This window comes from Lonchura striata, chromosome 3, assembly GCF_050655825.1.
Source record: "Lonchura striata isolate lonStrDom1 chromosome 3, ASM5065582v1, whole genome shotgun sequence".
NCBI lineage: Eukaryota > Metazoa > Chordata > Aves > Passeriformes > Estrildidae > Lonchura > Lonchura striata.
The window spans coordinates 82,466,044-82,491,537 of record NC_140705.1 but is presented as its reverse complement, the minus strand read 5'-3'; the positions used below and the strand labels follow the sequence as shown (position 1 = coordinate 82,491,537).

General features: G+C 41.7%; 1 protein-coding gene across 7 annotated transcripts in view; it reads right to left on the bottom strand.

Annotated features, from left to right (window-relative positions):
- SMYD3 (SET and MYND domain containing 3) overlaps window positions 1–25,494 on the bottom strand; it is a 424,638-nt gene that overhangs the window by 381,688 nt on the left and 17,456 nt on the right. Inside the window, exon 1 of one of the 7 annotated variants that reach the window (XM_085576954.1) lies at window positions 984–17,428. The exons of the other annotated variants lie outside the window; for them this stretch is intronic. Coding sequence (XP_085433080.1) covers window positions 984–1,012 — 29 coding nt within the window. The 5' untranslated portion in view covers window positions 1,013–17,428. Of the gene's footprint in view, window positions 1–983; window positions 17,429–25,494 lie in introns of those variants that run through there. 7 annotated transcript variants of the gene reach the window in all.

Genomic DNA, 25,494 nt, shown 5'->3' with positions numbered 1-25,494 from the left:
TTTTAAATGCATGCATATACATGAATATATTCTTATCTATACATATACTACCTATATTGGCATTTTATTCCTGTTGTGACTTTTCATCTCACATCTGTTATTTCCTCCTGTATCTCTTGAAAATGTTTAACTCATCACCGTTTCTGAACATCCATCACCACTCCTGCAGTAACACAGTGAAACTCAGAAGAGGCTCAGCACCACCCTGGGTACCTGTCCCCTTCAGCAGCTCCGTCAGTGCACACAAGTGACTTAGTGGCATGGTTTGGAATGGGAAGAAAATTTAGGGAAGTGATGCAGAAGCTTTTGAAATCTGAAATCAGCAGACCAAAACTACTACACTTGTGCACATTGGAAAGGCTGGAAACTATCAGAGGGATCTACATAAACCCTACATTCAGCTTACTTTACTGCTTGAATTCTGGTCTCCAGTCAAACTTTACATCCAAATTGGTTGTCATTATAAATGGAGGGAGAGCCAGATGTTCTCCTGTGCTTCATGCCAACAGCTTTATGTAAATTCTGTTGAGTCCCCACTGTTGTTACATGATGGCAACAGGTATTTAAGGAAAAACTGATTTGAGTGTTTCTTATGAAAACATGAGTTGTACAAAGCAAAGTTGTACATGAGAGAAGTAGAGAAAATGTTCCTCCACAAGTCAGGTGTAAGACCAAGTGACTTGCAGACTGAGAGGCAAACAACCAACCTCTGTTGCTCTGGTTCCTTAGGCTGTGCAGGAAATACTTGCTCAAGAAGGTCTCTTCTTAATGTCAGACCAAAAAAAGCAAAGTTGAATTGTCAGCATGAACAGTAGGAGATGCAGGCCTAGTTTGGGGGTTAGGGATTTTTGGTTTGTTTCATTTTAATCAAGACATTGGCTGTTAATAACTGGGGGTATTTCTCAGCTAGTAAGGGGATTAATGCCTCTGAATAATTTCATACAGATTATTAAAACAGCTAAAAGAATGCAAATTACACCTACATTTTTAGCTGAATATAAGAATTCCACATGAAATTACTTGACTTCTCCTTTTGGTGAAGTTCTCAAAACCTGAATACACCATCTGAAAAAGAGATCAATTGTGCTCACAAAAAAGTAGCAAAAGGCACACAGTTCAGTGAAACACAAAAACAAGTCCCACTACTACAATATTTGTCTGAAGAATACCAGCAATTACACATTTGTAAGTGCTGCATATATATCAGTACTCTGCTAATACAAAATAAAAATTATAAAAACATTCCAATACAGGAAGAATAAAACTAATGACAAAAAGGTAATGTATACCTTTAACCCAGTACAATGCAGTTCCTGTTACCATGGCAAAATTCACCTTTGAGGACAATGAGATTTCTTCACAGCTCCAAACCATGGAACAAAATTGAATTCAGTCAAGGAAACTACTCAGATTTCAAGTCTGAAATCTAACCCATAGATGATCCACACAGATTTGGGTTATTTAATTTTAAAGTAAAATGTATTTTGAAAACAGCATATACTGCATATCCTATTGGTACGATGGCTTTCACATTGAACAGGTTATGTTTAAAAAATATATGTTTGTTCAGGGCAGTCAATTAGAAAAACTACAAATTTTAATTAAGCTGTGCTCTTTCTTTAAAATAATCCTTGTTTTATCCTTAAAGCAGACTGAATATTCAGTCTGCTGTTATATAGGTATTTCTGATGTCCTGGAACACCCTTACTCAGCAGGGCTGAGTTGTGGCATCTCCTCTGATGTGCACCAGTGTTTTTGAAGTCTGGCTAAGTTGGTTACATGTAATTAATAAAATGTGTTAGCTTCTGTAGTAGATAGGGACAGGCGAACTGGAGATTTCGGGATATGACGGAAAGAAAGACCCTTCCCCCCTCACCCTGCAACACGTTATCTACTACCCCCAGAGCATGTAACCACACCTAACCCAGTAGTTTTCCACTCCTGACTAACCCTAGAGACCCTACCAACCCCCCCTGACGTAGCAAAGTCCCCGAGACTATTTAAACCCATGAGATAAGATAATAAATGCCTTTCGACTGTCCACCACGTTGGTGTTAGCATGTGTTGTTGGTCCGAGTAGCCCGGGCGAGGCCAGGCTGCCGTGCTGTTCCTTGCAACCAGGTCGCCTTGCCTTCCCCTGAAGGCAACAAGCTTCACATCAGAACCCCTGAATTTTGTAGAATTTCTTCACAACAGAAATATTCACAAAACTGAAAAGCTTCCCTTTATGCTACTATATATAAATATATATATATATCTCAACTTTAAATTGGGAGCATATTATGGAAGACATTGGCACAGAATAATTTCTGGAATCGGGGCTACATTTTTGTACTTCATACAATGCTACTTTTTCTCCTAATTTGATAAAAAGAAAAGCATGATACTAGGTCTTTGCACTGTTGAAGATGAGCCCTTCTTCAAGAGAGAAAAAAAATTCCTAAGGCTTTGACCACTGCCTTCATTTGAAAACAAACAAAAAAAATCCACAAGTTCCATTATTTGCAAAAAAAAAAAAAAAAAAAAAAAAAAAAAAGGCACAAAACAAACATGATGAGGCAAGAACTAGTAGAACTGATGGATGACTCACACACACAACCATCTTATACCATTCTTCTACATTCCTCATCCTAAACTATGGGTAAGGTGAGCAGCAGCATTGTCTCAACCAACAAGAGACAGAAGAAATTCCTTAACCTACCTGACTGGAAAAGGGAACTGCCAGGTTCATATTCATAATGAATTTTAAGAAACTTGTGTGGAAATCTGGATTAGAGTGTATTTGGTATTAATTGTTCTTGTAAAACTCATGAACCTTGAAAATGTCTGTGAATATTTTAAGCTAAGATGTGAAGTGAGTTTCCAAGGCTAAATTGTGCTGGCAATGTCCAAGACAGAATTACAAACAGATGTTCTAGGTCTAGGTCTGCCTGGAAAACTAAGGGATTTGGGGATAAAAGTCTTCTGAACAATTAATGATATTGCCAAACTAAATAAATATGCAGTCATCTGCTCTATATACATATAAACTAAATACATATAAGCACATAACCCCAAACCAAAGTATAAATCCTATGAAAATATCAGACAGATTAAGATAAACTAGGCAGTGCCAAAACAGTTGTTTTAAGACACCAGAAGACCATGGTACAACTCTCTTTTCAAGTGAAATTATTATATATTTAGTAGTGCCACTGCATACCAAAAAAAAATTTGGGAAAAAAATATCATTGAGATCTGGACTCTGTTAACTAAGGATAAAAACAGACTATCAATTTATTAACACTTGTACATGGCCTTAGAAGGTGCTTTTATTTTCACAGGAACATTGACTTTGAAAAGAAAATTAGATTTTAGAATTTTAGAAATCTGGGAAGAAAAATTAAATCCTAAATTAATTACATAATTATATTTAATTTCTGTAGTATTAAAATAACATATTCAAGATACCCTAAATTCATTTCAGAGAAACTGGCAAAATAAATCATCCTACCATCCTATAATCCCTATAATTCTTATAAAAACATAAACCAAAAATCAGTTTATGACCATTTTTGTAGTGAATTCATGTCATGCACTTTGAAAAAGGAATTACTTGTTTTAGGATATCTCCTACTCCTAAAATTTTCTCATTCTGTGTAATTACCAAAAAATACAAAATCTCTCCTGGTTAGGACTTGAAAAAATGAATGAATTTCCCAAATATTTATTGGATTTAAACTGTTCAAGAACATTTTATAACATAAGAAAAATTTTGTTTACAAAAGCATACTTAGAATAGATACATTAAAAAAAAATACACATTAGCATTTTCTAGTGGAAAATGTGTTTGCTGCATGAGTGGAGAGCTGCAGATAAAAATACTGGATAAAGGCAATTAGGTAAATGAAAGGAGGAAATCTGCCTACTCTGGGAATGAGAACTGGTGTTTTCTCCAGTGCTGATTTCCAAGTCCAAAAGCCCTGACCTTCACAGCAGAATGCCATGACCTTGCTCAGCAATGAACTTCTACTGTACCACTGAAGGCTTTGACAAAGTTTTACCAACTACACTATTGCTGGATGAATGCAGTATTAGAAAAAACAAGTCACTCAACTGAGTCAAACAAACAAAAAAATAAACCACAAGAAAACAACTGAGGATAAAAAAGCCCCACACAGAAACTACCACCAAAAAAATCAAAAGAAGAAGCAAAAGATTCCTTTATATAACAACACATTTAAGAATGGTACTGTTGCGGACAAATGGATTAAAAACATAGTAACTAAAAGTATAACCAAACTTCATTATAAAAAAATTTAAATATACATATTTAATAAAAATGTACATACTAACACAATAAAATATACATATTTAATAAAAAATCAGCATCTATAAATGGCAGAAATTACCTTTTTTTTTTGTAATTCCTGTAACAAGGAAGCTTACTATATTTAGGATAAAAATTTAAATGCTTGCAATTACCTATTCATTCAATAACTACACAAATACTGTTAAAAAAAATAAAGTAGCTCTTTTTCTGGTGAAACAACTTAGCAAATCCATCTGAAAGAGGATGGGACATTCATATACAATAAGATTGTGAGTTTGTGACAGAGATTCCTCCATTCATCATGCCAAAAAAGGAAAGGAAAAGTTATACAAGTTAATAGATTGGGAATAGCCATAACTGACTTTGATATTCCAGTACACAAAACACCTTCCAATGATCACTCACCTGTTAGAAAATTTGTATGAATCAATGCTTTTTCCATGCTCAAGATATAGATATGAAGACAGACTATAATTATACAAATCTTTACTACAATACATAATTTTAAGACAGTATCTATTTACAGTAATAAGAGGACAAATATATTCTCAATTATAGATGCTCAAGTGTCAGTGATGGCTTAAATACAAGATGCAACCTGAAAAACCTACATTCTCATATTGAAGATTATCTTTTCTAATACAATATTTGCAATTATAAAAGACAGCTTTCTCCAAATCCTCCTCTGTTCCTCCCTTCGTGGGGGTTGAGGGGGAATTCTTTATTTTCTCCCCTACAGCTGATCACTTTCAGGTTCAACTGAACTCTAAATGAACAGGTATCAATGAATTTCACTTCATTGTTTTGAGTTCTATGCAATTGATTATTTTCCACAATGCAGGAAGAGGCAATGGGTCATAAATTCTTGAAAATGCTTAAGTATTGTGGCATCAATTCCAATTCTGAACTCGCATTACAGAAGGAAATTAACTTTTATTTTGTTTGGAAAGCAACAAAACAGAGAAGAATGAAATAGGAAACAAGATAAAAGCATCAAGCAAATGCAAGGAATAAGGAGGCAGACAAGAAAACCATGCAACTTTAAGAGACCCAAGTTCGAAAGAGCCTAGGGCAGCAATTTAGAGGAAGAGCCACAGATGTTGACTACCCCCCTGGCAGCAGACCAGCATTTGCAGAGGCAGGCAACGTGGCCAGACTCAGAGCAACAGCACCTTCAGCCCTCTGCCTTTCCACCACTGTTTAATGGGCTAATGCCACAAGAAATGCACACAACTGCACAGGCGGACACACATCCTGCTTGCCAAAGACATGCTGCCTCTCCCTCTTCCACAGGGGCAATTTGGAGCATTCCAAATTTCTCTTGCAACCAGTCACTGCTGCCACATAATCCTCTTATGTTCTGGAGGCTTCAGCAAGCTAAAACACCAGCAGAACAGTATCACCAAGCCCTGTCAGTGGCACTGGCATTACACATTAGGCAGCTTGACTAAATTTAGTGTTACGCAGGGAACTGTCGCTATAGGACACAAGAAATCACAACACGAGCCACTGCGATGGCAAAGTAAAAAAGAAGAAGGTTTATTTTATGATTCCAACTTTTATACTTTTCCAAAGGTAACAGTGGATTGGAGAGTGAATGGGCCACCTCTCCAAAGACATTGAACAAACCACCAGTACATCAACTTCCTCCACCCCCACGAAGGAATGCAAAACAATATGCTGTTTATAGAAAATGTGTGGGAAAGTTTTCTAACAGAATATAAACTCAGAAGGCTTTAGAAAATCTTAAGAATCAGGGCGACATCCCAACCTTCTTATTTAAAAAGAAAACAAAAACTGAGCAAGGTTCAGTGTCTGTTCATGGAGGAATCATCAGCGTGATCACTCCTATCATCTTCAACTGAGTCATCACTCAACAATCCATCCATTTGATGTCTTTCAGTTTGGTCACAGCTTCCATGTTGCCTGTGGGTTGGATTCTGTCTCTGCAACTGCAGGTCAGGGCGAACACATTTTGAAGGTACCCAGAGTACCCCCTTATCTGTGGACACACAAGCATACCCACACCCCAAAGAGATAAGGTCATAGGGACCTTCCCATTGTTTGGTGACTAAATTCCACACTCGAACTTTTGCTTGAAGCTGATGTGCCTTGTCTGCAGCCTGCAACAAGAGATGATGATTTAAAGTGACAGGGTTATTTGAATTCTGCTGCACCATAAGATGATTGATGGTGTACAATTCTTTCTCCAATCGACTGTGTGGGGTCTCACCCTGCATTCCCCATTTTTGTTTTTGAAGAACCCGCTTCATGAGCGCGTTCTACAATAGCGTGGCCAGCTGGAGAGTGGGCGATACCAAACTTGTGTGACACACCCCACAACTACAGGAAATGCCACACCTGCTGTGATGCGTAAGCAGGACCATTGTCGGTTTTCACAGCAGAAGGTATGCCTAGAACGGCAAAGGCCTGCCTCCAGTGGGCAATGACATTGTGGGCCTTTTCTCCAGTGTGAGCGGAAGCCCACATCGCAGAGGAGAATGTGTCCACCGTGACATGCACATACTTGAGCTGGCCAAACTTGGCAATCTGGGTGACATCGGTCTGCCAAAGCTCCAAGGCCCCCTAAGGCCTCTGGGTTTTACCCCTGCTGGTAGAGGCGGAGCAAGTGCATGGCAGTCATCACAGGACCCAACAATGCCACAAGCCTCTGTTGGCATCAGCTGAAACTGCTTTTGCAGAGTATGTGCATTCTGATGGAAAAACCCATGCAATGCCTTGGCCTGCGCTTAGCCAACTTATCAGCCCGCACGTTACCTTCTGCTATGAACCCTGGTAAATTGGTGTGACTTCTCCCATGCAGTACGTAAAACAGATAAACCCAGGCCTGAATGGCACACCACAAGGTCTTCAGTAAATGCAACAGGGCAGGGTTACTCACCTCCTTCAAAATCGAGTGACCCAACCGCTGTGCAATGTCAGTACATAGGCAGAATCCGTTACCAAATCGAAAGGTTCCTGGGAAAATCTCTCAAATGCCATAACAGCAGCCCTCAACTCAACCAATTGGGCAGACCCATCCTGATGACCTTTGATTTGCCCTGAAAAATTTTCCAGAGCACATTGCATGGACACATAGTGTGCAAAGCTCCATTCAAAGTCCTCCCGGGATATTGGGAATACCATCTTTGCAGGATCCGCACCCATCAATTGCAAACGCCATTGCCAGCATTTGATTATCAACCGAGCAATCAACTCAGCCAATGTCATTGCCGTCTTCTGCGGCTAATGGGGCAGGAAAACCCATTCCAAAATGTGCAAGGGATCAGACCATTTGTCACTCCATTGACCAATGATACCTGTGGGATGCGAATCTGGAGTGGTAACAAACACAGTGACATCAACAGAAAGATCAATGCGATAAACTTGACAGGCAGAAACAGCCTGCTGAACCTCCTCCAGCACCTGACATGCCTCAGGGGTCATTGTGCGAGGTGATTTTAAATCAGGGTCTCCTTTCAACAGATCATACACAGGAGACAGTTGTGCGTCAGTTAGTCCCAAGTATGGACGTAACCAGGTGATGACACCCATCAGTTTTTGAACATCAGTGTCTTCACCGAATGCGCAAATTGCACCTCCTGGTGTTGGATTGTCCGTTCCAGAATTTTGACCCCCAAATACTTCCAAGGAGGTTGTTGCTGAAGCTTTTCTGGAGCCACCTGCAGCCCATGAGCATGCAAAGCATTGAGCAGCTCCTCCTGAGTGGACACAGCCACCAAGATGTCATCCATATAATGATACAGACGTGCATCAGAGAACTGCTTGAGAACTCCAGACAAGGCACGAGCCACGTACCATTGGCATATGACCGGGGAATCACAACACGAGCCACTGCGATGGCAAGGTAAAAAAGAAGAAGGTTTATTTTCTGACTCCAACTTTTATACTTTTCCAAAGGTAACAGTGGATTGGAGAGTGAATGGGCCACCTCTCCAAAGACATTGGACAAACCACCAGTACATCAACTTCCTCCACCCCCACAAAGGAATGCAAAAGAATATGTTGTTTATAGAAAATGTGAAAAAAGTTTTCTAACAGAATATAAACTCAGAAGGCTTTAAAAAATCTTAAGAATCAGGGCAACAGGGAACTGCTTTAAAGAAAGACAAATGTAGCTAACCTGCAAAGGTTTGATACTTAATGGATGACAAACTCTAGAATAAACACAAGTCAGAACAGCGAGGCAGACTCCCAGATAGGCTTTTTAGGCATTTCATATCAGCTTCATTTGTATGTTACCCCATGATGTACTTCAATAAAATTTGGCAAGAAAATCTTTCAGCAAAGTAACAGTTGAGCACTGTTTGCATGCCCCACAGGAGTCACACAAAGACTGATGCTCTGACTAATGCATAAAAATGACTGCCTGAAGGTTGCACAGATGCTCCACTGTGCATCTGCACAGAGTATGTGGTCATTTTGAAAAGCCTTTTCCCAATCTGTTACGGAATACCTGTTTCTAGCTTCCCGACTTGGGGAACAAGCTTCACCATCAAATGGCTTAATGAAAATTGCCTCATGTTCAATGTGCTATGAATACAATGCATGATACTCCTGCCTCACTTTAAGGAACAGTTGCACATAAAGCAGAACTCACAGTAGCATTTTGGTAGATAATATTAGGTAGATGATAAACATAGCAATTACATACACTCAGGAGTCTGCACTTTAGTTCCTCTACGTAATCATGAAGCTTTTAAAAACTGATAAATTTTCCCCTCCAGCACAGCTCCAACCATACTGCCTGTGAGCACTAATTACAAACTAGTCAATGGTAGCCCATACTCCTTCCTAAATGGTTTATAAAGAATGAATAATAAAATTCTATTGCAAATGGAAACAGATTACCTTATTATCATAGATTTTCGGTCTGCATTCAACCATTTGCCATCAATGATAACAAGAATGAATCCACAGTAAAATTTCTTTGCTCTCTCTCATCAAGTAGAAGAGAAAACTAGGTATTTACAGCTTATGCATGGAGGGTTGAATGCAAGAGTTCTCAAAGATAATCTAGCAGCAAAATTATTACTAATAAAAATAAAAAAGACAGTGAATTTAAGATCACAAGGACAGAGAACTGTTGCACATAACACTATTTCCACATTCCATTTGCATCCAATAACTTACAATGACTTGGGAACCAAAAATGTCCCCTACAACAGACAAAGCTGCAATAATAGAGAAGAATTCATTTCATCTGCTGTTACACTACACCTTCTCTAATTTTTCAGATACTCTGCCACTCTTATCTTAAAATTTGCAGAGAAAAAAAAAACATGTCTTCAAAAAACCCTGGCATATTGTGGTGGTTTCACTTTGACTATCTTTTTTTTTTAAAGTTTCATTTTCTTCAAATGTATATATAGAATTGGATTTCACAGAAACTGATGATCAGTCAACAGCTGCAGGTGATAAAGCCCATACTTCTGTCAGAGGAAAAAATGTTGATAACTTGACTATTTTGTAGAAGACAGGAATGATTTGCAATTAAACTAAGTTTTGAATCCATCTAAATTAAGAACTCAGATGCTGTGTAAGAACTGTATCAAAATAATTACATCCTGACTCCAAAAAGAAGGAAAATTATTATTTGAACATATATCCAGATGTGGATTTGACTAAAGTTACTTTATTTCACTGAATGCTTTTTAATATTCAATATTGTAACATATGTGCATACTGAAATCTCTCAAATATTTACTGGCTAACTACACTTGGCCAGGAAGACTTTATATATGTAAAAACTATAAACCAATTGAAAAGCCAATCTGTTAACTTTTGCATTTAAAATGGTGCACAACTTCTAGTTTTCCTGCCTGTTTCCCTATCTGGCCATGAGACAGACAATTTAATATTGGTTCAAAACACAAACACTGAATGAGATGACACATTATTATACCACCTGTAAATTTGTTTTGTATAGAACAAAAGCTATGTATTATATGCTATTTTTGCCATAAGGATTATTGCTACAGTAATCTACTCACCAGAAAAGTAGCACAATTAGTAAACATTAATTGCAGGCATAAATAGCTATGGCAAATGCCTCCAATATAAATTGCCAATTATTTTTAACCATTTTAAAAAAATATAAGAGATATTACATTAAGGGATATGCCTGTTAATTATAACCTGAATTTCTTTTTCCCTCTATTTAAGAAAAATGAGTCAGTCATAGCGTAATTTTTGTTCAAAAACAAACACACACACAGACACAATGTGTACAGTAAGTTTATTTGTTCTCCTTTTTCTAGGGGCCATGTGGCACCAGCCCAACTAACCAATTAAAAACAAAGACTTAAAATGGGGCTTGGCAAACCCATAATTTTTAGGTTTTATAAAGCAGTGATAGTATCAAGAACTAACACATTGAGTATGAGTTAAACCCAAGAAGGCAAAAGTAAAATCTCTGATAATTGGTACCAAAGCACCTCTTTGGGAGAATTACCTGTGAACTTAAAATCACCTTGAAGCTTATAAATGTCTCGTAAGATTGTTTGTACTATCAAACCTATCTAATAAGGGCGAAGTGCATGGTGACCACTGTCAAACCAATTGTTCAATCAAGAATCAGTAAGTAAAAGGCATTAGCTCTGTTATGCTCCACTGCATACAGTTACATCTTTGATAACTGCCCCATGGGAGTTTATGGATCCTACATGACCCCTGTCGAAACTCAATTGACTTCTTCCCTGCAAATTCTATTAGAATTGGTCCCTGCATCACTGCCCACAATAATCAAGAGCAGAGAGACTGATTTATGTATAAGCATTTTGTTTCAGTCAGTAGAATATAAACTAGATGAGGTTACAAGATAGCTGTTTAAAAAAAATAGTCAACTACATCCCATTCTGTATGAGAAATTAAAAAAAAATATATATTTTAAATCTTTAGTTTAAAAACTGGAAAAGCTTCAGGAACAAAGGGGGGGAAATGAAAAATAATTTTGTCTAAATATTGATCTTCCAAAAAATACCATAATTCACAAAAAAAATCATAATTAACACAGCATGCAAATGTAACTGCTCTAAAGTTTACTTACAGCAAGAAGCATTACTTTTACAGATTTTAAAAGTTCCTAGTAGGAGCAAAACTAAATAATTTATTGAGAAAGCATATGCTATTTATTAGCAAGTTTAAATATCTGGGTTAACCTTTTTCATAGACTTGGAAACTGCAAACAAAAGGTCCATAATCCTCCATTTTCCTAAAGTTATTGACTTTCCTCTGTTATAAATATTTAGCACTGTTAAATTCCTAATCTCAGCTTATATTTTTAATACATTAAAACTGACCAACAATCTAAAATCTCCATAACATGGAACACTGGTGCAACAAAGGCACTAACAGAACTTTATGTATTTCTTTTTCATGATTTTCATTTTACTCCTGAATTTCTACAGTTTAAATTATTCTACAAAGAAGGACCCAAGTAACTTTATGTATAGAAGTTGCTCTTATCATTATGAAAGCTCTAATAAAATCTTCTGAAAATAATTATCAAATTATGAGAACTACATACTTACAGAAGAAAAGCAGATAAATTTAATTAGCCAAATATCATACTGTAATACACAGGACAGTGAATGCAAGAAAAACATCAGCTATCAGTTTCATGGACATCAGAGAATGAGCATAACCATACTAAAATTTCAGGAGGTTATGATGAGGGTTATAGAAATTAGGAAGGGACCATTCTCAGCAATGTTTACAGTTAGAGAAAACATAAGGGCAATATAACATTAAATGCAAGAGATAAGCAGACTACATCCCAACCAAAAACATTTAACCACTTGTAGTTTAAATGCACTTTGGAAGCAATTTGAAACCATGCAAAAGTAGTCAGATTTCAAAGAGTACTTTAAACATTTGAACTAGATACCAACATAGAAGCTCTAGAAGAGTTAAGCAGCCAATGTAGAAAGAGAAGGGAAGGATTTGAACAGTCACAACCACAGGAATTGTGTACCTACAATGCAGAGATTAGAAAACCTGCAAATACAACAGAACTGATACTGAGAACAGAGCCTTGCATAGGCCAACTTCACTATCCTAACAGAAGAACTCCTCTGCTGGTTTGCTTTAAACTGATAAATCCTTCCATTAAATATATCAGCTAAATCAAAATTTTAACTAGAGAGCAACCCTGAGATCACAGGAAAATCCACACAGCTCATTAACCATGTAACTATATTTACTGCCATAATCCTGACCACTAAAAGTCAAGATGCATCACTCAATCAGGCTTGTTTCCCTGTAGCTTCACAAATCCAGAATGCATCTGTCTAAATCAAATTGATCTCAAATTTGGACTAGCGACGGGAAAAAGTTAAATTCAGATAAATATATACTAGTTGTCAGAAAGCCACATATTTACAGCAAGCTTTTTTTAAGAACAATTTTTTTAAGAAGTGTTTTGTAGACAAACTGTGCAGTACCTATATGACTATAAGCCTACCCCTCCAAAGAATTCAACATTTCATCTTTCGCCAGTTCCAGGTGTTTAAATGCCAAAAAAAATATCTTGGATGTGACCAGATCAGCTGGTACCAACTCTTCAGCTATATACATAAAAAGTGCTCTTCTTGAAATACTTTTTCGCACAAGAAACTCCTCTACCCTTGCTCTCTCTCACTAAAAGTGAGCTGTGTACGTGCTCACATCTCACCTCTCCATCCCAGCAAACTGCACTACACATGGTCTATTTCACCAGTGGCTGCCTTGCTATGCCAACCTACTCAAAATAAAGCACATCCCTCCAGGAAAACTTCTCTACTTAACGCTCCATCTCAGCTACTTCAGATTTTGTATCTAACAGCTCTGCAAAACACTGAGCAGGGGCTTAAGCCCACCCTAAACCTGACAGATTACACCTTAATATGTCATTGTATTTCCTTCTATAAACTTAATTAGCAAAACAAGCCATATTCTAACATGAAAAATACCTAGGGAAAAATACCTCTCAAAGCCTAAATAAAAGTATGAAAGCCCTAAGTAAGGAAGTATTTATTAAAGCCCCCACACTGACATGAATTTCAATTCATGTAAGGTACAGTTACTGAGACCAATTTGGTAGCAAGTAACAAAGCAGTAACAGTAGAAAAAAACTTGCATATTTGCAGATAAAAAGATACCTGCAACAGATATCTGCCATAAATTAAAAAAAAACCAAAAAGTACAATTTCAATTCTCATTTTATATTTGCCTCATGAAGAATATTTATTAATTGTGCTTATAAAATGTACTGCTAACACGCCTCTGTTAGACGAAGCATTTAATATCCATGCAAAATTTACTACTTTCATCAAAAGAAAAACTAAAATACAACTCCTAAAAATATACTAAAGCCATATGACAAAAACGACATTGTTTGCATATGACAAACATTACAATCTTTAAAAGAATATATAAATACTTCAGACTGACTGTGAATATTAGAATTTTATCCATTTATTGGGAAGAGCTAACACAATGATGATAGCGGTTGTGGGATGCCTAAAAAGTCTGTCAAAATTTCTCATTTATAGTCACTTTATTGCACTTTCTACATCCTAAAGACTGATTACAAGTTTAAATTTGCTTTTTAAGGAGAAACAAAAAATCCCTCTTCAGTGGAAGAATGACCACATCAAAGTCAATCATTATGTTCTCACAAAGACAGTTTTCTTAATGAAAGGAATATAAAACAATATTTAATCTGAATAAATTTATTCCCCATGACTAAATATATTACCCAGGATTAATGTACTTAACTTAGAACAGAATTATCTTTTTTTTGCTACTATTATAAGTACACTCTTGAAAATGTCTTCATTTTGTAATTGCAGATGACTTTTCACAGACAGTCTCAAGTCTATTGGTTTTTTTTTAATGCAGTACTGTATTTGAAATATCAGTTGCACACAAAAGAAATTCTAATATCTGGAAACAAGATTTTCTCTGACAAACTGAAGCTGCCCTTTCTAAACCAGGAAATATTTGCAGGACTCCAAACCTTGTCAGCCACCACACAATGCTGTAAGGGCCACCAATACCCAAACTGGTGATCAGCACCATAGAAGCTGCATCACTGTGAGAACACCTGACAAGTAACTGAGAACCCGAGGGATGAAAACACTACAATTTAACAATTAGAAGCAAACCTCCTAACAGCAACAAAAGACTAATTAAGGTATTAAAATAAATGCTATTCTTAGCATAGTATACAATTTCAGTCAGTCTACACTAGTTGAAATCTGAGTTTTATTCTACCAAAATTACTAAACCTTTTTTGTCTTTTCAAACCAAACCAATCCAGTTTTCAGGCTCAAGATCCATACCTTAGGTATAAAGCTAAAGTTTATTTCTACCAATTGTTTTCATTAGTTTCCAAAACATTCTGAATTTTGAACAAATATGAAAATGCACTAATATATTTGTATGCATTTAAAAGTTACTGGTTTTGCTCAAAAGTAGACTTCTAACAAATACCGAACTCAACAAAGGTAACAGAGTTTGAAACCCAACCTCTACTTTTTATTGTTTCTTACATAAATCCCATACCACAGAGTAATTGGAAACTTTAATCCAGATACTTCTCACTACTTTGTGCCCTGCTAAGCTCCCAAAAGCCGGGTTAAGTGTCATTCTGCTGGCACCCAGTGAACAGAGCACAGCCTCATTGCTGACCTCTTATTAAAACAATACCCTGCTGGTTTCTCCTGAGGAAACCCTTTTTCATTCATTACAGGTACACTAGAAATAAGGAGTTCACTGCTCACAGGGTTTTGAAGAAATCAAAATTGTCTCCTCTAATGAGACCATTCCAATAGTTCAGATCAGTAGACACACTGCATGTGATGGACTATGAAAACAGATGACCTGCAGCTATAAACACATCTTGGAGAATTCCCCATAACCTTCGGATAAATTTGCATTTATTGTCATTGATTTGGATTGGTCCGCAGGAGAGGACAACTATAGAATCAGCTTAGATAATAATTCTAGTATCTAAAATAAGACATACATGAACTACCACAAAAATTCATGTAAAAAATGAATTTTAATGGTATTAAAATTCATAACTGACTCTTAGGAAAATGGGATCCATGCAACATCAGAAACAGCTCAGGAAGTTGTAAAAGAAACACAATTTAACAAACAGACCAGGACAATTTGCATATAATGAAGCCCAGATCCAACATCTAAACAAAGTTAACTACAACGTCCATATACTAATTAAGAAGAAACAAAGCATGGTTTGCTCTGCTTCTTTTTTAGTATTTTTTAGTATTATTTCTGGATAAAGGGGAAAGCTTGAGGCTTTTAACCAGACTGCACCTGATGGGAATGGGCAATAGAATGAGTGAGCCATCAATCTTACTCTACCCTTGGGCCACCAGTTACCGCCAGGCTGCAAAGCCCTAGCCACGATGCATATACCCAGTTTTTTAGCTTCACTTCGTTCCAATTGAACAGGGTTTCTTAGACCTCCTTGCAACCATGTCCTTTGTGTCATTCCTGCAACAATCTACTGCAATGCGTTTTTTCCCAGTGTTACTTTTGAAGGGCAGCTGAAATTTCCTATTATTTCTGGATACTCCAGCCAGGCTGCAGAGGGCAAGTGCCGCGCTCCTGCCCCAGATCCCTGGTCTCTCTAGCCCCGGCTAGCTCCTCCTGGGGCGAGAGTGGGCGGTGGAGGCACCCTCTGCTGCTCCCGGATGGGGTTTAGAGGGTGCCTTCGTGGGTCCCTGGGCGGCGCAGGCAAGCCTCGCGGTGAGGAAAGAAAGGGCGGATCCAGCTGGGGGCTAATTCCACTTTATTCTGGCCAACGGGCCAAACGTAGAGGAACAGCGCCAGCCAACTGGAACCCCGAACGGGGGTCTGACACTGGATTATAAACCTTTGGGGAGGGGTAAACCTTTAGGGAGGGATATCGGTAATCCAATGAGGAGAGGGGAAGGGAGTGGCTCCGGGATGGGGTGATCTGACCTGGTCCAATGGGGGGAGGTTATGGGAGGGGGCCCAGGCCCTCGTCCAACCACTCGGTGCCCTGAGCAGAAGCTTCTAGATGGAGGGGAAGGAACACCGAGTGACAGACAAGGCACCTGGGAGGAGACAGGGGAATGACTCGGCACTTTCCAGGGTGATGGACAAATACTGGAAAGGCGGGAAGGGAGGACCAGGCGGGAAAACAGGGAACAAACCAAGTGATAATGGGGGTGTACAGGGACAAACCAATGGATAACACAGAAATATTAAAACATATAAATTGCACAACTCCATAGGCAAGGCTTGGTATGCAGAGTCTACCTCTAGTTCATCAACCATTCTAATTCACAAACATTTCTGGATGTAATTACAGGCAACTGGAAATCAGTGCAGTGAGCCAAGACAGATGCAAGGCTCACCCTGTTCTGAAAGACAAGCAGCAGAATAAGATTTCTCCTGGCAATCCTGAAATTACACAGCATAGTGGAATGGCACATGGCTGAAGGGTACTCTGCAGTCCTGCTACTTCAAATAAAGATATTAATGGGGTGGAGAGAGAGGTTTGTGCATCTTTAAGGCACAGCTTTAAAGGACACAGGAAATAGAAGGATGCTTAGTACAGCAGGAGGTAAGTAATGTATTCTGCATTTTAGGTTCTATTTTGTGTTACGTTTTGGGGTTTTTTTTTACATAGCATGTAATCTGGGGTGCCACTAGGCATCATGTAAGAGGGTACATTATGACAGCTCCAGATGAGGTAATATCCCATTGCTTACTAAAATTTGTCCATTCTCTCAATAATCAAAACACAAGTTCAGCTATTCTCTGCAGAGGCAACAGCAACAACACTCATCATGTGGTTCCCCTCAGCTTTCAGATCTTGAGCTTATTCTTCTGTGGACTCCTGTACACAACAGACCTTTCCTTAAGATGCCAGGCACATTCTCTTTAAAAAATGTATTTCATTTTGCTCACAAACACAATTGCTCGTGCATTATTTTAACCTAGGTTCCCCTACACTTCCAGAATGTAACCAATTACAGTTGAAAAACACTCCCCCCTTATAATTTACTAGTTAGCAACAGAAGTCCTTCACCTGTGGAGTAGTGTTATTATAAGTTTTATGTCTTGGTTAGACAAGACAGGAGTCTGTGAAAGAGGGCAAAGCCTCCTGTGCAATGGAGAACGGCAAACCCCCCTCCCTCTGAATTACGAGGATCTTTAAATTAAAAGGCTCTCAGGCAAAGATATGGGAGTGGGAGTAACAATTCTTTACTAGGAGAAAACTAGACAACAATTTAAAAAGGAAAATGCAATCGGTACAAACAAAACTAGTGAAAGAAAAAGTCTAGAACCTGAGGAATGCCAGTATCAGGTTTTGCTGGGACAATTGCTTTCCCTTGCAATAGTTGATGAGTTGCAGCTGAAGTGGTGATCTTTAGAAGGGTATAATTTTCCTCTGAAGATCTGGTGGCAGCGGGGGCCGGTCTTCCTCTGCGCCGGGGTTGCCTCTGAGCTCCGCTGCCGTCGCCTCTGCGCGCGCCGGCTGCTTCGCTGCGGGTGCCGCCGAAGAGAGAGCGAGAGAGAGAGCTGCTTTCCCCGGGAATCCCGCGAAGAGAGAGAGAGAGCTGCTTCTCTCGGAGTCCCGCAAAGAAGAGGGAGAGCTGCTTCTCTCGGAATCCCGCGAAGAGAGAGCGAGAGAGCTGCTTCTCTCGGAGTCCCGCGAAGAAGAGCGAGAGCGCTTCCCCCCTCTGGGTGGGACCCCTCACGGCGTTACATTTTTTCAGCCTTTCATTGAATCAGTCAAAGGTGTATACACAAACCATTGTCTCTGAGAGAGATAACAAAAAACCTGTCCAACCGGTTCGCCTTCGACAGATGGCAAATGGAATACAAGCTTATCTTACAACCCAGGACATTATCCACCCCTTATTCTATTTCCATCTGCACACCATGAAATCTTACACCCAGTTCTCTCTTAAGACTAAGTTTCCCTGTGGTACACAGCGGGTCTCCCCATCTTCCTGCATTATCCACCAAGTGTAACCAGGTCCTTGAGCAAAGACAATCCCACGAATGGGTTGGTCTTTGCCTGAGGTGGGATTAATCCAAACAGTTTTCCCTAAAATACCTTTCATATGTACTACAGGGACCTTATCTTCATCTACTGCGTGTAAGGGTTCTGACTGAGCAGGGCCAGCTCGATTGACAGACCCCCGGGTGTTGACCATCCAGGTTGCTTTTGCCAGGTTAATTTCCCAGTTTCTAAATGTTCCCCCACCGAGTGCTTTCAGGGTAGTCTTAAGGAGTCCGTTGCACCGTTCAACTTTGCCGGCAGCTGGAGCATGATAGGGAATATGATATATCCATTCGATACCATGTTCTCTGGCCCAGGTGTTGATAAGGCTGTTCTTGAAATGGGTGCCGTTGTCAGACTCAATTCTCTCAGGGGTGCCGTGTCTCCACAGGACTTGTTTTTCCAAGCCTAAGATGGTGTTCCGGGCAGTGGCATGAGGTACAGGGAAAGTCTCCAGCCATCCAGTGGTGGCTTCTACCATGGTCAGCACGTAGCGCTTGCCTTGGCGTGTCTGGGGCAGTGTGATGTAGTCAATCTGCCAGGCCTCCCCATACTTGTACTTGGACCACTGCACACCATACCATAGGGGCTTCACCCTCTTGGCCTGTTTGATGGCAGCACACGTCTCACAGTCATGGATAACCTGGGAAACACTGTCCATGGTTAGATCCACCCCTCGGTCTCGTGCCCACTTGTAGGTGGCATCTCTGCCCTGATGACCTGAGGCATCATGAGCCCATCGAGCCAGGAACAACTCCCCCTTATGGTGCCAATCTAAGTCTATCTTTGACACCTCTATTTTTGCTGCCTGATCTACCTGCTCGTTGTTCCGGTGCTCCTCATTAGCCCGACTTTTGGGGACATGGGCATCTACATGACGGACTTTCACCGTCAGCTTTTCCACCCGAGAGGCAATGTCTTTCCATATATCAGCAGCCCAGATTGGCTTTCCTCTACGTTGCCAGTTGGCCTTTCTCCACCTTCCCAGCCAGCCCCACAGAGCATTGGCTACCATCCATGAATCAGTATAAAGGTAGAGCTTTGGCCACTTTTCCCTTTCAGCAATGTCCAGAGCCAGCTGAACGGCCTTGAGTTCAGCGAGTTGGCTCGATCCACCTTCTCCTTCGGTAGCTTGTGCAACTTGGCGTGTGGGGCTCCATACGGCTGCTTTCCACTTCCGGTTCATCCCTACGATGCGACAGGAACCGTCAGTGAAAAGAGCGTAGCAGGTCTCCTCTGCTGGTAGTTGGTTGTATGGTGGAGCTTCTTCAGCCCTTGCCACTTGTACCTGCTCCTCATCATCAGTGAGACCAAAGTTTTCACCTTCTGGCCAGTTCGTAATTATCTCCAAAATCCCAGGGCGATTCAGGTTTCCAATACGGGCGCGTTGAGTGATGAGGGCAATCCATTTGCTCCATGTGGCGTCAGTGGCATGGTGGGTAGTAGGAACCTTTCCTTTAAACATCCACCCCAGCACCGGTAGTCGGGGTGCCAGGAGGAGTTGTGTTTCTGTGCCAATTACTTCCGAGGCTGCTTGAACTCCTTCAAAGGCAGCCAAGATTTCCTTCTCTGTGGGAGTGTAGTTGGCTTCAGACCCTCTGTAACTTCGGCTCCAGAATCCCAGTGGTCGGCCTCGAGTCTCCCCAGGCACTTTCTGCCAAAGGCTCCAAGACAACCCATGGTTCCCGGCTGCAGAGTAGAGCACATTCTTGACCTCTGGTCCCGTTCTGACTGGGCCAAGGGCTACAGCATGAGCGATCTCCTGCTTGATCTGGGTGAAGGCTTGTTGCTGCTCAGGGCCCCAGTGGAAATCATTCTTCTTTCGGGTAACCAGATAAAGAGGGCTCACAATCTGGCTATACTCAGGAATGTGCATTCTCCAGAAACCTATGGCACCCAGGAAAGCTTGTGTTTCCTTTTTGCTGGTTGGTGGGGACATAGCTGTGATCTTGTTGATGACCTCAGTGGGAATCTGGCGCCGTCCGTCTTGCCATTTCACTCCCAGGAACTGGATCTCTCGGGCAGGTCCCTTGACTTTGCTCTTCTTGACGGCAAAGCCAGCTTCTAGTAGTATCTGGATGATCCTCTCACCTTTCTCAAACACTTCTGCCGCTGTGCTCCCCCACACAATGATGTCATCAATGTATTGCAGGTGTTCTGGAGCCTCACCCTTTTCTAGTGCAGCCTGGATCAGTCCATGGCAGATGGTGGGGCTGTGTTTCCACCCCTGGGGCAGTCGGTTCCAGGTGTACTGCACGCCCCTCCAGGTGAAAGCAAACTGAGGCCTGCATTCTGCTGCCAGAGGAATGGAGAAAAACGCATTAGCAATATCAATGGTGGCATACCACTTTGCTGCCTTGGACTCCAGCTCGTACTGGAGTTCCAGCATGTCCGGCACAGCAGCGCTCAGCGGTGGAGTCACTTCATTTAAGCCACGATAGTCCACAGTCAATCTCCATTCTTTGTCAGATTTGCGCACAGGCCAGATGGGGCTGTTGAAGGGTGAGTGGGTTTTGCTGACCACCCCTTGGCTCTCCAGCTCCCGAATCATTTTGTGGATGGGGATCACGGCATCTCGATCCGTCCGATACTGCCGGCGGTGCACTGTCGAGGTCGCAATTGGCACGCGTTGTTCTTCCACCCTTAGGAGTCCTACTGCAGAGGGGTTTTCTGACAGTCCAGGCAAGGTGTTCAATTGCTTAATGTCTTCTGCCTCTACAGCGGCTATTCCAAAAGCCCACCTGAGTCCCTTTGGGTCTTTGTAATATCCGTTCCGGAGGAAGTCTATACCTAGGATACACGGAGCATCTGGGCCAGTCACTATAGGGTGTTTCTTCCACTCCTTCCCAGTCAGGCTCACCTCAGCTTCCACCAGAGTCAATTGTTGTGATCCCCCTGTCACACCAGCAATGGAAACAGGCTCTGCCCCCACATGTCCCGATGGTATCAGAGTACACTGTGCACCAGTATCAACTAAAGCATCATATTTTTGTGGCTCTGATGTGCCAGGCCATCGGATCCACACTGTCCAGAAGATCCGGTTTTCCCGTGCCTCTCCCTGGCTAGAGACAGGGCCCCTCTAACACTGGTTATCATTCCTTCCCTGGGCATACATACTAGAGGTCCCTTCAAGGGGGTCTGACAGATCGTACCCACAAGCTTGGTCACGGGAGGTTGAGGCTACCTTCACTTTGGTGGAGCTCCCCCGGTTAGAGTTTCCCTCCTTGAGTTGACGGACCCGTGCTGCCAGGACAGAGGTGGGTTTCCCATCCCACCTCCCCATGTCTTCCCCATGGTCACGCAGGAAGAACCACAGATTAGCCCTTGGGGTGTACCCTCTCTCTCTAGCTGGGGATTGTTGGGTGCTGATTCTGGGGCCTGTGACTCTCACGGGTGCTGTATTAACCTTCTTTATCTCCTCCCTCATCTCCTCTTTAAACTCCTTAATCACAGCTGAGATATGAGCCTGCATTGGGCCATTAATCATACTCTCATAATTCCTAAGTTTGTTGGCAACAGAACCTATTGTCTCCCGGTGGGTGTCAGCATTGATCGTTGCAATGAAGGTGGCGTATTGAGATGGCCCAAGATTTGCCAGACTCCACAGCATTTGTCCCGTACACCTGACCTTGTCAGGGTCATTATTGTGTCGTCCATCCCTCCCAAAGAGTACCTCCAATACTGCCACTTCTCTCAGCTGTTGGATCCCTTCCTCGAGGGTCTTCCAGCGCATTCTATGATGGTGCTCTTGCATTCTCTCTCTGTGGATAAACCTCTCCCTGACACTCATTAAGAGCCGCTCCCAGAGAGAAAGGGACCCTGGTTCCCTTACAAAAACCTGATTTATACCCGAGTCCTGGGTCAAGGGTCCCAAGTTCCTTGCCTCACCACCGTCCAGCTGCACGCCTGTACCCATAAGATCCCAAACCCGGAGTAGCCAGGTAGCATAAGCCTCACGCCCTCGTCGCACAATGTCTTTATGCAGATTGCGAAGACTTTCGTACGTCAGGGACTCGGTGATGATAGCAATCTCTGGCTCCCCTGTGGGTTGTGAGGTTCCTCCATTCCTGTCCCTATCTGCAGGGTGCTCTGCTTTCACCTTAGACTTCCTTGTTTCTACCGGGGCCACTGCTGCTGACCGTGACTGCCCTTGTGGTTCAGCTGGAACCTGGACAGTTGTAACATCTGTGGGTTCCACAGCTGTACTATTAGACTGTCCCTCCTCAAGGCAAAGGGCCGGTTTCTCACCAGCTGGGGAAATGCACTCCTTCAGCATCTCTCGTATCTCCTTAACCAGAACCCTCACCCAATCTGGGCGGTTCATTTCTGAGGTGGGCTGTGGGGCAGGGTCAGGCTCTGGAGCAGCAGCATCTCGAGTCTGTGGTGTAGGTGTGAGGGTAGTTATCCAGGTTAATCTTCCCTTATCTCTGAATGCTAAATATAACAGGACTATCAGCAACACCACCCATTGTATGGTATCATTAGCACTTATAAAGGATCTTAACCCTTTGAGAACTGGTGGAACAGACCCAAAAAGATGGTTAAAAGGTTGAGAGAAAGTTTGCCCAGGTGCTATTTCCTCGCAGTAGGTACCGTTATTAAAGTAACCCCAAAAACATACAGTTAACGTGTGATAGCTATGAATCCATGTACCTGCCTTCCAGAGGAAATTAAAGATCCATGAATTCCTCACCCAATTAACCCAGAAGCCAAACTTGATAACAGACACCGTAGCCTTAGTCATAGGACCCATTTTTAGATAAGGGTCTGCAAATGGGAAAAGTATAGCTACGATCACATGCCACCCAAACCAAGGTAAACTAGACCACATGGTGATGCTGAAGATGTTTTTACACACAACAAAACCAAATTACTTAAGAACTGTTAATCCTTTTTCCCTCTCAATGCCCTCGGGCCCCACGTTGGGCGCCAAATTCTGTCTTGGTTAGACAAGACAGGAGTCTGTGAAAGAGGGCAAAGCCTCCTGTGCAATGGAGAACGGCAAACCCCCCTCCCTCTGAATTACGAGGATCTTTAAATTAAAAGGCTCTCAGGCAAAGATATGGGAGTGGGAGTAACAATTCTTTACTAGGAGAAAACTAGACAACAATTTAAAAAGGAAAATGCAATCGGTACAAACAAAACTAGTGAAAGAAAAAGTCTAGAACCTGAGGAATGCCAGTATCAGGTTTTGCTGGGACAATTGCTTTCCCTTGCAATAGTTGATGAGTTGCAGCTGAAGTGGTGATCTTTAGAAGGGTATAATTTTCCTCTGAAGATCTGGTGGCAGCGGGGGCCGGTCTTCCTCTGCGCCGGGGTTGCCTCTGAGCTCCGCTGCCGTCGCCTCTGCGCGCGCCGGCTGCTTCGCTGCGGGTGCCGCCGAAGAGAGAGCGAGAGAGAGAGCTGCTTTCCCCGGGAATCCCGCGAAGAGAGAGAGAGAGCTGCTTCTCTCGGAGTCCCGCAAAGAAGAGGGAGAGCTGCTTCTCTCGGAATCCCGCGAAGAGAGAGCGAGAGAGCTGCTTCTCTCGGAGTCCCGCGAAGAAGAGCGAGAGCGCTTCCCCCCTCTGGGTGGGACCCCTCACGGCGTTACATTTTTTCAGCCTTTCATTGAATCAGTCAAAGGTGTATACACAAACCATTGTCTCTGAGAGAGATAACAAAAAACCTGTCCAACCGGTTCGCCTTCGACAGATGGCAAATGGAATACAAGCTTATCTTACAACCCAGGACATTTTATTATGTAATGGTTTGTTCTTATGTACCCCCATGTTCTATTTGGTTTATTCCTAGTTTTCCCGCCGTACCCCACGTGTCAATCCTCTCCTAAAGTGCCTACCCACTCCCTTGCCCCCTCCCAGGTGCCTTGTCTGTCACTCGGCATCCCCTCCCAGACACCTAGAAGCTTCTATCCTGGGTGCCGGGTGATTGGACAGGGGTCTGGGGACCCCTCCTACATCTGCCCCTCATTGGATCCCATACACATCACCCCACACCAGAGCCACTCCTTACCCCATCCCCATTGGTCAACCAGTTCCCCTCCCTCCCCGGTTATAAGGCACTGCAAGCACCTGTCAGCTGCTCTTGGCAGCAGGATCATTCAGGTGTTGTTAGCCCCAGTTGGGCTGCAATAAACCTCGGATATACCCCTGACAGAAGCCTCTCTTCTCTCATCGCCGCAGGGTCTAGCAGCACTCGGAAGACCCACGGAGCACTCTCCAAAGCCCCTCGGGGTCCAGCGAAGGGTGCTTCATTTGCCCCTCTCGCCCCATCAGACAGCTAGCCGGGGCAGATCGGGGGGGGGGAGCGCGGCATTCACCAGAATTGTTACCTTTTTTTAGTAATTTGTTTTTTCACAGAGTAGGATGCTACTTGTTACCACAGAAGAGCTGACGAATATATGATGTTATTTCATGATGCACACTAGTATAAGGAAAATAGTTCTAAATTGCAAAGTTAAAGCTAAATAAAAGTTCTGTCCTTCTCTATGGCATACTAACTTTTTTTTTTTCTGGTATATGACAACCATGAAGAAAGAGTATCTTTTAACTAGGAATTGGCACTGAATTGACTCTGGCAGAAGGTAAGACAAAACAGCAACATTCAACTCCCTTAAAATCCATACATGTATGACAAATCTGTGAGCAGAAAGAAAAACAGCCAGCAAAGTCTTTTTGTATCAAATCAATCTTTCCTCACACAAGTGTCACATGATCATAAAACTGTTCCACTCAACTCTGTATGCTTTAAATTAATTCTGAGCCACCAAAACCATTTCATAGAAAACTCTATAATCACCAAAGTGATTCTACAGGGACAAATGATGGGAAACATACTCAGTTATTCACAGCAACCACAGCTGATATATAGAGATTTTGTACACAACCTGTTACAACTGAACATGCAAGAGTATAATACCACCTAATTTCCACTAAATAAAATCCACAATTGTTACTTATTTCATATAACGACAGAGTGTGTAACTTTTATATCCTATATTCCAAAGCAGGAGGGATTTTAAGTAGAATCTGCACAGCTTTTTCAGAGCCTAACTCATCATTCATAATTCCAGTTCTTTATAGTCATTTTGTTTCTCATTAGCAAATTCATT